This window comes from Calliopsis andreniformis, chromosome 2 (assembly GCF_051401765.1).
Source record: "Calliopsis andreniformis isolate RMS-2024a chromosome 2, iyCalAndr_principal, whole genome shotgun sequence".
NCBI classification, from domain to species: Eukaryota; Metazoa; Arthropoda; class Insecta; order Hymenoptera; family Andrenidae; genus Calliopsis; species Calliopsis andreniformis.
This window is the reverse complement of record NC_135063.1, coordinates 12,705,705-12,717,035: the sequence shown is the minus strand read 5'-3', so window position 1 is coordinate 12,717,035 and position 11,331 is coordinate 12,705,705. Positions and strand designations below refer to the sequence as shown.

Here is an 11,331-nt window from a genome sequence, read left to right as displayed (position 1 = left end):
CTGTTCATACATGATGAATTATTTATTTGACTGTTATAATAAAGTAAATGCCTATTATGGACACCTTCTACATTATAGACACTGGTATAAACTGCCTGCCAACTGGATGACGATTGCACGATATGCATTGATCGGCACGTTGGTCTCCTCTCGATCTATCACCCTCGGTGAGCTTATTCTGCTTTGCCACTTGTATCACTGCAAAACTCACCTAAACATTCGTTGACGCGTTGCCCACGAACTATTGCGATAAACGATGTAAAAGCTATCGTTGAAAGTTCATTTCTCAATTATTAATTGATCAGCTAACTGATTAATATCAACGAACGCTCGTAAAAAAAATTAACGAATTCTTGTCTAATGTTATTTTCATTAGGTACAAATGGCTGGATGCGTTCTACAAAGGGAAAGCTATGAAGGTTGTTCTGATGAAACTGTTCGCCGACCAATTTATTCTTACGCCGCCACTGATCACAGTCTTCTTCATCAGTTCGTATCTCATTTTCACGTATCCTATATATTTAGTTTCTTCTATGCAAAACAGTACTTCATTTTGTAATACCTTTTCAGGTATGAGCTTGATGGAGGGTAAATTCTCGGATATTTTCGGGGAATGTCGAGCGAAATTTCGTCAGACGTTTAAGGTACGAAGAAATTTGTATTTTTTCAAATGTTTAATTGGCGCTTAATTAATTAATGGAATCTTTTGTTTTTAGACGTCGTGCATGTACTGGTTACCAGTGCAGTTCTTGAATTTCTTATTAATCCCCTCAGCTTTGAGAGTGTCCTTCGTTAGTGTCGCAGCATTCTGCTGGGTGAACATCCTTTGCTACTTGAAAAGCGTACCTCTGCCAGAGTGCGATAAAAATAGTAAGATAAAGTATTAATTTGATCCTACCGAGCTTGGTAAAGTCAAGCGCCCCTGCTTTGCAAGGATATGCAAGCAGGCCAGCTGATAACAAGTATAGTACAATTATTGACATATCACGCAAAAAGAATGCGATTAACATTCTGTTTTATATGAAAACGGACGAAATATTGAATACTAATTTGTTACGCATAGATTATACGTATACAGATAAATTAAGTTTACGATTAAGCGTGAATTATATGTATTACAATTATGATAATATTCATTTTCGAACACGTGAAATATACGTTCTACATCGAATAAATGACTGACTTTACGAGCTAACGCAATTAAATAGCGAATTAACCGAAATTTAATGTCATTTGAATATTCAAATATAACATAAATAACATTAAATTTCGGTTAAAATAAGAAGTGAAAAAAACTTATTACTGAGAGAAAACGATTTACTATTACTCCTAAATTGTGTTTTCAATATGTATAATTGCTGATATTGAAAATATTAAGATCCATCTTCCACAGAGTTAAAATATTTTTATTTTCCCATTGTGTATGTATGCCCGCGTGTATGCACGAATATATTCATGATGCATAGATGCTGACTGTATTGAAGTCTCTTCAATCAACGCAGTCTTCTTGGTGTCGTATGTTACAAAAAAAATCGAATTATTATACAATTATATTACTGTGATAAGAAAGGTACTTCTTATTCTAGGCAATAGAAGATTATAAGCATTCTGTATACCTACAATGAATATTATTCATACAAAAGTTAGAACAGATCGATCGTATTATACGATTCGCATATCACGCGTATTTACAATGTAGAATGTACTATAGAATCCAACTTAGATTTATCGTACTTCCACTTTTTTACAAGCATACAAAAGGTGTAGTTACTAGGCCTCACAAGTTTATTATCTCCATACAGAATTCTTATTATTTGTCGTGGCATTATTACTTATTTCCAAGAATAAACAAATGAACAATATCCGTTAGAAAGAAACGAAAAATACTGCGAAATAGTACTCAATGTTCAGCGTTCAGTATTGAAATGAAATATCTCATAGGTTCTATAGTACTCTTTTTATACATTATAACATTCTTTTCGTATATTACACTACTCAACGCTTACTTAAAAGCTCCCAAAAAAAAAAAAGAGAATTATTACGTATCTTGTAGAATTGCAAGTTTTCAACTATCAGCGAATAAATATCATGTAGGCAATATTATAGTTAAGTAAAAACTTTTCATGATATATTGTATAATACTGTCAGCTTAATTCGACAGCAAGCGAAAAGCATTCCGTGATAAAAGTATCGTCGAAGAGCGTACCATTTTACGTCTTTTCAGTCTTATGCATATATACATATATAGAATACTTTTCTATATATTCGAAACTCAACTTTGACGTTCTTTTAAATATAAATTTTGCACACACGATATATAAAGGAAGTGTTAAAATTTGAATACGTTACACGACTGTTTATGCAAAACCGTGAAAAATCGCTTTTGCATCAAAAGTTTGTTTAGTTAAAAAGTTCATAAAATTGTATATAATATATATGTATAATACGTATACATATATAATATATGTTTGTATATAGACATACATATGCATAAGATACAATGGAACGTGCTTAGTTATATGAATAAATATACGTATATATGACTCGGCGGCGTTGTGCGATTACGACACGTTACCCATTCGCCATGCATGTCGAGTAATCTACTTCCTCGATAGTCTCTTAATACAACAGCTCAATTGGTTCTCGTCTAAGTAATATTCATTTTTAACAATTAGGAAAGGCACCTAAGAGGGATCCAGCCCTACCTTGTAGAAGAAAATATATTCATTGTTCCACTAGCTGTGCGTTTTCTTATAAGACGTGCAGCCACTATAAATATCAAATCCAAAACAACATTACTATGAAAATATTATAAGCCTTATGCTTCATTTTTTTACCAAATTCAGTGACACTTACCAGTTGCATCTTGTGGCGTTAGTGGTTTTTCTATCACCTTTTGAATTACGTTCATCCACTGCGTTCTATCATCATCACTTTGAGCAGACAGCAGATAAGTTCTATCTGGTGTTTCAAGAGTAAACGAAAATCCTTGATCCCTTGCACCTGCAGGTACCCCTGTTTTCACTGCAAAGCCATCTAAACTATGACCCAAAAAGATTTCACCTTTTGGATGTGCATCCTTTAAATTGGCACAAAATGCATTTAATAAATACCATATATAATGGAAAAGAAATAGTGCAATAGTTGTTAAATAGGCATACACACCATGGGATCATCATGGTACATAAGTTTTCTTCCATCTAACGTGAACCACCGTTTTTTATAAGCATCTGTATGTCTAGGTCCAGTTTTCCATAAAAATCCTTCACGTGGAAAGTCTCTAGTAAGCTGGGACAGAAGTTCAGCTTCAGTTGCACCTGGATATGCAACCTGCAATCTATGCAGCTTTGCACATCGTATTGCTAGATACCAGTTCGTGATCACTTCTGGATCTTCATGGTATACATAGATATGTCTTGTTGTACCATCTTTCATGAATGATATTTGTAAACTATTTTGATTGCCAGTTTTAGGAGGAGCAAAAGCTACATTCAATTCTGATATTCTAAGAACAGCTTTGGGTTCCTTGCAAATGAAATAAATTTGAAATACATGTGAGACTACATATACTAATAATACTTAATATCTACTCACCTTGTTCTCTTTAACATGATACTTAAGGGTATCATCTGCTTCGCAAAGGACAAATTTTCGAGGATGATAACGCGAATCTTCTTTACCCCTTTTCATTAAAAATCCTTCCATAAACCCTGAAACATAATGATTCTGCCTCTCTGGATGACAAAACTCTTCTCTCTCATACTTTGCTCTTATCCATTGCTCCACCAATACTCTGTCAATTAAAAAATATTATCCCCAAAGATATTTTCTTCCAATTCTGTGCTTTAAGTTTATATACAAGAACCTACTGTGGTGCATCTGGGCTTGGTCTGCGATAACATGGAGGTACACGTTCCTCATAATGAAGCCTAGCAGCAACATTACCAACTTCTCTCATTCTATTCACTTGTGAATCTTCCCACCTGTCTAGTTTCAAATGTTTAACTTTGGAAATATGTGCACCCATTGATCTATGTATGCCTGCACATCTTGTGCATACAAATATTCCTATGTTATAAGAAGCCCACTCTGGATCTGGAATTTAATTCCAATTATCTGTATAAACATTAATTCTTAATCTTCCTACTTAAATCTTTATTATTTTATCTGTGTACTAGTTAAAATTATTCGTATAACTTTAATTCTTTGTAAATTAAAGTCAAATTCAACATCAATACTTATAAATAAAAAAAGAAGTGTAATAAAATATACAACATGAAAAATCTCCAAAATATATATATATATGTTAGAGAGGTAAATGAACGTAACAAATAAGACAAACTATGTGAATGAAATTTCTTTATTACTATATACATAGTTGTAAATTAAACTTTTATTATTATTCATATCCTTTCATGTTACTTCTACGCTTACACATACAGAATGTGTTCTAAGTTATGATATATCTAGAATCTACAAAACATGTTTGTTTCAGATACGATTTACAAAACGATCCCTTATAATGTTACATATTACAGACTGAACAAAAATATTTTGAGATTAACAATCACAGTATATCGAGATACTAATATAAAAAGCAATTCGTTCGACGAATTTTAGTGAAATTGCGCTAAATAAAAATGATATCATCGTTTATTGCAGTCAACAACATTTTGAATTTTATTTCAACCTTGTTGTACGGGCGATTAAACCGTTTTATATATTAGAATGTAAACGACGATATGAAAACAAAGTTTGAAATGTGATCACTGAGTAATTTAAAATGTAAACAGCGAAATTATTCGCGACTTCTTTAACATTGTAGTACACTAATGTGTTTAAAGGTTTTCGGAAAACCCACTCACTTTTTGCCCCACAATCCGCGCACACATTATTTCCAGGTTTTTTCAGGAGTTCCGCTAATAACTTCTCGTTCACGTCGGCCATGTTGAAACACTGACAAACAGTAATATGTGTATATGCAAAGACCACTCGGTACAAAGAGGATCAACTCATTAGAAAAATATTGTTAACAAGCATTATTGTTAGTTTCCAGAAGTAAATCACTTTAACGAACTCTTTTTTTTATTCAGGTGTAATGTCGCCTTATAAAGTTTATCAGTGACAAAAAAAGAAAGAAAAAAGAGCGAATTTGTCCTATAAGTTTCTTAATTTTGTAAAAAATTAATACTTTTACTTAGAAGAATGTTTAAAGTTTAAAAAACTTAGTTTTATAACTGTTTTCATATTGAGGCTTCATTTTTTAACAAAACTATGTATGAAATTAATTCAAATTGCATAGAATTTCAAAGTTAGCGCGAAAAGTACTGAATCAAATTGAAGCTTGAAAATGATCCATAAACAATTTAATATATATTTTAAAAATATATTAAATCAGTGTATCGAAGAAATATTATTTTAGAATTTGAAAATTAGTCATAAATAATTGCATTTAATGTCTGAAAAATCATGATTTTCCAGCATACTGGCAGCAACTGACAGCGACAAATTAATATTTGCTCTGTACGGTTATTTGAGTTGAATGCTTTTTGTTTCTTTCCCTTCCCTGTGACTTTTGTCACCATTCATAAATATTATATCGACAAGTTAACATCGACGACATTCTGTATCTGATTATTATTAGATTGTGAATTGTTGAGTTATGAGACATGGTACTAAAAATTCATAAGATAGGTTAGTTTTTTAAGTCGTTACTCATAGTCTTGCGATTCGCTATAATTAATGAATTTAAACAATGTAAAAGACGTGTTTTTGAAAAAAAAATCAACTGTCCATCATAGATATTTGTGTTTTCACAGATATGACTAAAAGAAAATGTGGAATATCTGCGTATAATTTTACAAATATCGTTGCAAACCATCATATATACAGTTTTTGAAATTGCTTTCAGTTGTAAAAAGAAGAAACAATAATAGGAAGTAGAAAATCAGTATCAGAAAAGGAAAAAATGGTTATGGCGATTAAGAAGGAACTCTCGAAACGTTTAACAACCCGCATTGCTCTTAAAACTGAATCTCTTTAATAAAGCCGCGACTCTATAGTTCTAATCAAATTTCGTAATTACACTGTTACTAAAGATATTATTAATACAAAATTCAGAAACAACAATTTCGACTTATATCATTGCTATCAAATCAGTGATATACAATATCCATCTATAGAGTGTTCCATAATAAGAGAGCAATAATTAATGGACTGATTCACACCTAAAAACAATGAAAAAAGTTCATATAAACATATGTTCTATTTGACCTTGTTTACAAGATATGTACGTAGAAATACTTGAAATCCCTAGCGTACACAACGCCTGTTAAAAGTGTTAAAATACTCTGATACAAAATTGAAAAAGAATTTCAACAAATTCAGTGAACATCAAGGGGTTTCAGAAGAGTGATCACATCAATGACAAGTCTTCACACCTGCATTCAAATGCAAAAGGTACTCATTTCGAGCATTACGCGTGAAGATAATCAGACACGAAGTGACAAAACCCAAAATTCACCATATCTCGCAAATAAGATGAAATAGGACCTATGTTTATACGAACTTTTTTCATTCTTTTTAGACACTGAATCAGCCCTTGAAGCATTGCCCACTAATTACAGGACACCCCATATATACAAAAAATTATCGTTTAAATTTCTATAGATAGCACGTAAAGGCACTTAACCAGGCGAGATGTATTTTTACAGCGTAGTTTTTCATAACCAATACGTCGTTGCTGTAACTAAATGAAAGAAGGAAAGTAGCAAGTAGCAAAGAAGCAGAACAGTTGACTCGGTCCTACGTAGTGATTTATCGCTCGCGTACGGGGGGCCAACGGGTGTAATAAGCAACGCATTCCGCCAGCAGCTAACCAATTTTGATTCGTTAATAGGTCGACCCGTATGACCCAAAGTGTCGGGGACTGTTAAACGAATTAATTCACCCACGTTCTTAGCGCGTTCGTCCGACGTGTGCCTTTTCCTCGCAAACACGAGATTCTGTTTATCGTTGATTGTGAGACTGCCACTCGGCGAGAGTCATCTTACCACCGCATCTATGAGCGATATATTATTCCGCTATAAATCAAAGACGATATAAAATCGTTTCGAGAATCTCCTCGCGATGTAAATGGATCTCTCGCCAAGCTTATAGCAAATCTATGCGAGATGAAGGTAAATCGATTGAGAGGGATTTATTGAAATTGAAGTCCCGTTTCTCGTATCATTGATCGTTGTTATCGATTGGGGTATAAACATGACAATTCTACGTTCTCGAGATAATTCAATGTTCTATACGTTTCAAATTCTTTTTTGCTGGAAATTTATGAATAGTAGACGATCGGCGGGCTTTTTATTTTTGGTCTGGCAAGTTTTGAAATGTTTTGTATCTTCTTTCTGGGCTTCCGATGTATACTTATGGTCTGGACGCTGATAACGTATTGATAGTAGATTTTCAGTGCCTCCTGATACGAGTATAATTACACGTTTTTGCATGTTAATAAATGCAGTTTTTTTATCGTAAATGTAGAGTACAATATGTCGTATGAGTAACATTTTTATTTGTAGATAAATTTGATGGTGTTTAAGATTTGTTAGAAGTTTATGTTCGAGTTTTTTAAATTTGGAAATATCTGTTTCTTTTGTTAAAGTTTTAGTTGATCTTATAAGAATATAAATTTGCGATATTTTGATGCTCGATCGTTTGATAAGGTTCGAAATCATTTCTTTGAATGTTATGAAAATTGAATATATCCAAGTGCAATAAATTATATTAGATATGTAAATATTTTTCCCATATTGAAGAAAAATTTCAATCTCTGTATTGTTATTAATACGTAATGCAAAATCGTAAGAAAATGGAAATTTGAAAGGATTACTATCTTCATGGTAGATTTAACTTATACAATTTTTAGTCGTATTTTTTATATGAATAACTGTACGAATTAAACAATTTCCGATCGTTAAAAAATTAAGAAGACTTATAATTAACTTAATTTTTTTTTGAACTGAGAAAATATGTGTAATAATCTTTTATTAATATACTTTTCTAATTTTCTTTAATAATTCAAAGTATTTGAAAAAGTATCTTCATTAACACCTTTTTTCTTTTCCAATTTTATACTCATAATAAAAAGTGATACAATATTTGTAATATCATTGAATTGAAACTATGTATTGTAAACTATTAACCACACTCTTATTCTTTTAAATAAATTAAATAAATTTACAGATGCAGTGGTTTGCCATTATGATGTGCTTCTATGCGGGAGTAGCAAGTGCACGGACAGAAGAAGATCAGCAAGCATCTTCAACCTCAATTACAGGAATGTCTGGTGGACTTTTGGAACAATGTTTCCACCAACAAGCTAGCGAATGCCCCAATGTTGAAACAACAGGGTGTTCTTGCAAGAAAATCATTCTTAGTCACAACAATCCTGAGGACAATGCTGTTCTTTGTTGTAACTTGGATATGAAGAACTTTGAATCAGAAATTTTATGCACAGGTCTTGTATTATAAAATTCCCTCATAGTATTATCTGAATACTGTTTTAACTATGATCCTAGATACAGGGTTTATTAAAATTATTCTGCTTTGAATATTACAGGATTTCCATCAAATATCTCTTACGTACATATAAGAAATGCAACATTAGATGTATTGAATGTAAGTGAAAAACGATGGAGAAGATTAAAGTCACTTGCAATTACTGATGGAAGGATTAATCGTGTGAAAGGACAGTTTCGGATGATGACACCAACACAATGTTTAAATCTCTCAAATAATGCTCTCATTGAAGTAGAAAATAACTCTCTTACTCGGTTAGCTCAACTTACTACTCTGGATCTATCTTACAACAACTTGACACACTTACCAGCTTTAAATACAATGAATGGTCGTGAATTTTGGCTGGATATTTCAGGTGAATGGAAAAATTTGTATTTTTTTCATTATTACTACTTTCAACCACATCTAAATAATACAGTTTTTTATGTTTAGGAACCAATACACTTTGGTGTCATGACATCTATCAATACATTAATAAAACAGGAGAAAAACAAATTAACTTCAACCGTGAAAATGAAACAGTATGTTCAGCAAGTAAAACATGGCATTGGTTTAATACCACTGAACAAGTTCCTCTTAAACAAGTTCGATATCTTAGCTTGGTAATGTTTTCAAAATTTATAATAGTGATAGTGTACTACAGCGGTTGTACAAATAATATTTAATTACTTTATCAATTTACAGTTACAAACAGAATGTCCCAAAGGGGATACTTGGCAATGCCAATGTAATTTCAGAAGACTAGATATTGTTGAAGGTAAACCACCAACTTTAGCAGTAAATGTAGATTGCAGTGGTATCCAAATTACTGAATTACCCGAAAAATTACCACGAAATACTATAGCGTTGAATGTGTCGTACAATAACGTATGTAATTTCTAAATTTTTTTGAGGTGACGTCTAAAAAATTATTCAAAAACATCTACTTATGATTTTTCATTACAGATTACTGCATTAGATGACCTCAGTACCAATCCCTGTTACGAAGATATCAGAGAATTTTATGCAGACTACAATAACATATCATCTATAAATAAACTAGAAGGATCCAAATTTTTGGATAACTACGCCTTCCTTAGTTTACGATATAACAAAATTAAATCTGTAAGTAAAAACAATAATAAAATTATCATAAATCATTTATGTGTGTATCTATAAATTATTCATCGAAATTTTTAGCTTCCAACATATATATTAAGTCCTAATACTCATGACAAAAGTTTCATTAGTTCGCGATTCGTGAAGCTAGGAGGAAATGAGCTTCATTGTGATTGCAATACAGCTAAATATTTAAAGGTGTGTATGAATTATTTAAATATATAAACGAGTGTGTGTAATATTTTTAATTATGTTGCAGGTGTGGTTACAAACGCGTATATTAGATTCGGATGAAGTGCTCTGTGAGAATGTAAAAGAAAAAGTCGTTGATTTGGAGCCTTCGAAGATGTGCGTCTATCCTGGTGATTGGACTGACTACATTTACTACATCATTGCTACTGAGGTTGTACTTTTAATAAGTTTAATAGCTAAGGTATCTTACGATTATTGGATCTTTAAAACGGCGGGTTATCTTCCATGGCCTGCGAATAAAATGCCAAAATTGCCTTGTGATTGGTTGTGCGAAACGTAATATTTTTATATATAAATTATTTACTGCAGTTATCTGCAAATATCTGATTACTATTTTTACAAGATAAAGAATTTTTTAATTATTGCATCTGAAACATGCTCCTTTGTAAGAGTCTGTAAAAATAGAAATTTAAAACTAGAAAGCATTGAGAATAATCATTTAAAGTGATTATAGAATTATTATTACTTAAATTATAACTGTATCGTATACAGTTATATAATTGAATTATTTTATACATGGCTGTACAAAGGTGACTGTTCTTGAGATTTCAAATAGTAATTTGATCGAATAGAATTTCGCACATAAGCCAATTTTAGTGCATTTTAAGATTCTCTACAAATAATTACAAGCTCAATTTCAACTGGAGTGCAAGTGATTTATATTTTCATAAGCATTATATTGAGATTTAAACGATGTGGTGACATTTTTCCAGAAACTGTTATCGTTTAAAAAGCAATTCCGTGACTAGTTCTGATTTAAAAACAAGCTATTTTACTAAATGTTAACTTATTATAATTGACTCAAGATATGTGTTCATTAAACAGGGGACATTATCGTGTTTTAATGCAGGATAATAATGCAATTCAAAAATATATCAATTAAGTATATTACTCTTGTGTAGTAAAAATGTGATATTTGTTATTAGAAATTATGTTTGTGTTCAGTATATCATGATCTTCGTAATCAGAATATATTGATAGTATATTTTAAGAATGCTTGTAACACTGTTATTTATTTTATTGTATGTTATACGTAATCCTAAGTTTTTAGACTATCAGAGAATTAACTATCAAATTGGTAAGATTAATTTAATATTTTCGTATTCAAAACCGGTTTGATAATCCTTCCATTCTTTCGTATGGGTTAAAAAATGTACAATAAATATAACATCAAAAAAATATGTCAAAATATGAGTGTTATGTATACATATATTGAGCGTGATAGTTAACTTCTTATAATTGTTACTTTGACAAAATTTTGGTTGCATTTAAGTCTGATATTTGTAATAAATAATCTGTGGTTTTTCGTAACTATTTTACATGTATAAAAAAAGTACAGATACAATTTATTCTGTTAGTCAATGTCTCCGTTTTAATTACACATATAAATCTATACAACATAGTACTGTA

The 11,331-nt window shown here is 31.4% G+C and overlaps 3 protein-coding genes across 5 annotated transcripts; 2 read left to right on the top strand and 1 right to left on the bottom strand.

Annotated features, from left to right (window-relative positions):
* Nucleotides 1-14: 14 nt before the first annotated feature.
* On the top strand, nt 15-1,332 carry LOC143188522 (mpv17-like protein). The gene is made up of 4 exons (XM_076392850.1): nt 15-167; nt 377-489; nt 571-644; nt 717-1,332. Exons 2-4 carry the CDS (start codon nt 414-416, stop codon nt 885-887), a joined length of 321 nt encoding a protein of 106 aa, XP_076248965.1. The 5' UTR covers nt 15-167; nt 377-413; the 3' UTR covers nt 888-1,332.
* A 53-nt stretch (nt 1,333-1,385) lies between these two features.
* On the bottom strand, nt 1,386-6,975 carry LOC143188518 (arf-GAP with dual PH domain-containing protein 1). Its single transcript, XM_076392843.1, has 7 exons — nt 6,809-6,975; nt 4,866-4,956; nt 3,870-4,095; nt 3,595-3,793; nt 3,166-3,525; nt 2,857-3,079; nt 1,386-2,769 (listed from the first exon to the last, which is right to left on the bottom strand). Exons 1-7 carry the CDS (start codon nt 6,860-6,862, stop codon nt 2,702-2,704), a joined length of 1,221 nt encoding a protein of 406 aa, XP_076248958.1. The 5' UTR covers nt 6,863-6,975; the 3' UTR covers nt 1,386-2,701.
* On the top strand, nt 5,862-11,287 carry Hfw (leucine-rich repeat domain-containing protein hfw). 3 transcript variants are annotated; one of them, XM_076392836.1, is made up of 8 exons: nt 5,862-6,459; nt 8,236-8,509; nt 8,612-8,926; nt 9,004-9,173; nt 9,256-9,438; nt 9,517-9,675; nt 9,751-9,867; nt 9,929-11,287. In XM_076392836.1, the coding sequence occupies exons 1-8, from the start codon at nt 6,424-6,426 to the stop codon at nt 10,199-10,201; spliced, it is 1,527 nt and encodes a 508-aa protein (XP_076248951.1). In that variant the 5' UTR covers nt 5,862-6,423; the 3' UTR covers nt 10,202-11,287. The 3 variants fall into 3 exon arrangements, with proteins under 3 accessions (XP_076248951.1, XP_076248952.1, XP_076248953.1); XM_076392837.1 differs by lacking the exon at nt 5,862-6,459 and adding an exon at nt 6,625-7,178; XM_076392838.1 differs by lacking the exon at nt 5,862-6,459 and adding an exon at nt 7,700-7,715.
* Nucleotides 11,288-11,331: the final 44 nt, after the last annotated feature.

Bases quoted from the DNA above. Each gene is read 5' to 3' on its own strand.
- LOC143188522 (XM_076392850.1), top strand. From the start codon at position 414: ATGAAGGTTGTTCTGATGAAACTGTTCGCCGACCAATTTATTCTTACG. The intron at 490-570 runs GTTCGTATCTCA...ATACCTTTTCAG, and splicing joins GATCACAGTCTTCTTCATCA to GTATGAGCTTGATGGAGGGT. The intron at 645-716 runs GTACGAAGAAAT...TTTTGTTTTTAG, and splicing joins AATTTCGTCAGACGTTTAAG to ACGTCGTGCATGTACTGGTT.
- Hfw (XM_076392836.1), top strand. From the start codon at position 6,424: ATGACAAGTCTTCACACCTGCATTCAAATGCAAAAG. The intron at 9,174-9,255 runs GTAATGTTTTCA...ATCAATTTACAG, and splicing joins AAGTTCGATATCTTAGCTTG to TTACAAACAGAATGTCCCAA. The intron at 9,868-9,928 runs GTGTGTATGAAT...ATTATGTTGCAG, and splicing joins ATACAGCTAAATATTTAAAG to GTGTGGTTACAAACGCGTAT.
- LOC143188518 (XM_076392843.1), bottom strand. From the start codon at position 6,862: ATGCGTTGCTTATTACACCCGTTGGCCCCCCGTACGCGAGCGATAAAT. The intron at 3,794-3,869 runs GTAGGTTCTTGT...TTTAATTGACAG, and splicing joins CCAAGCCCAGATGCACCACA to AGTATTGGTGGAGCAATGGA. The intron at 2,770-2,856 runs GTAAGTGTCACT...TGATATTTATAG, and splicing joins AACGCCACAAGATGCAACTG to TGGCTGCACGTCTTATAAGA.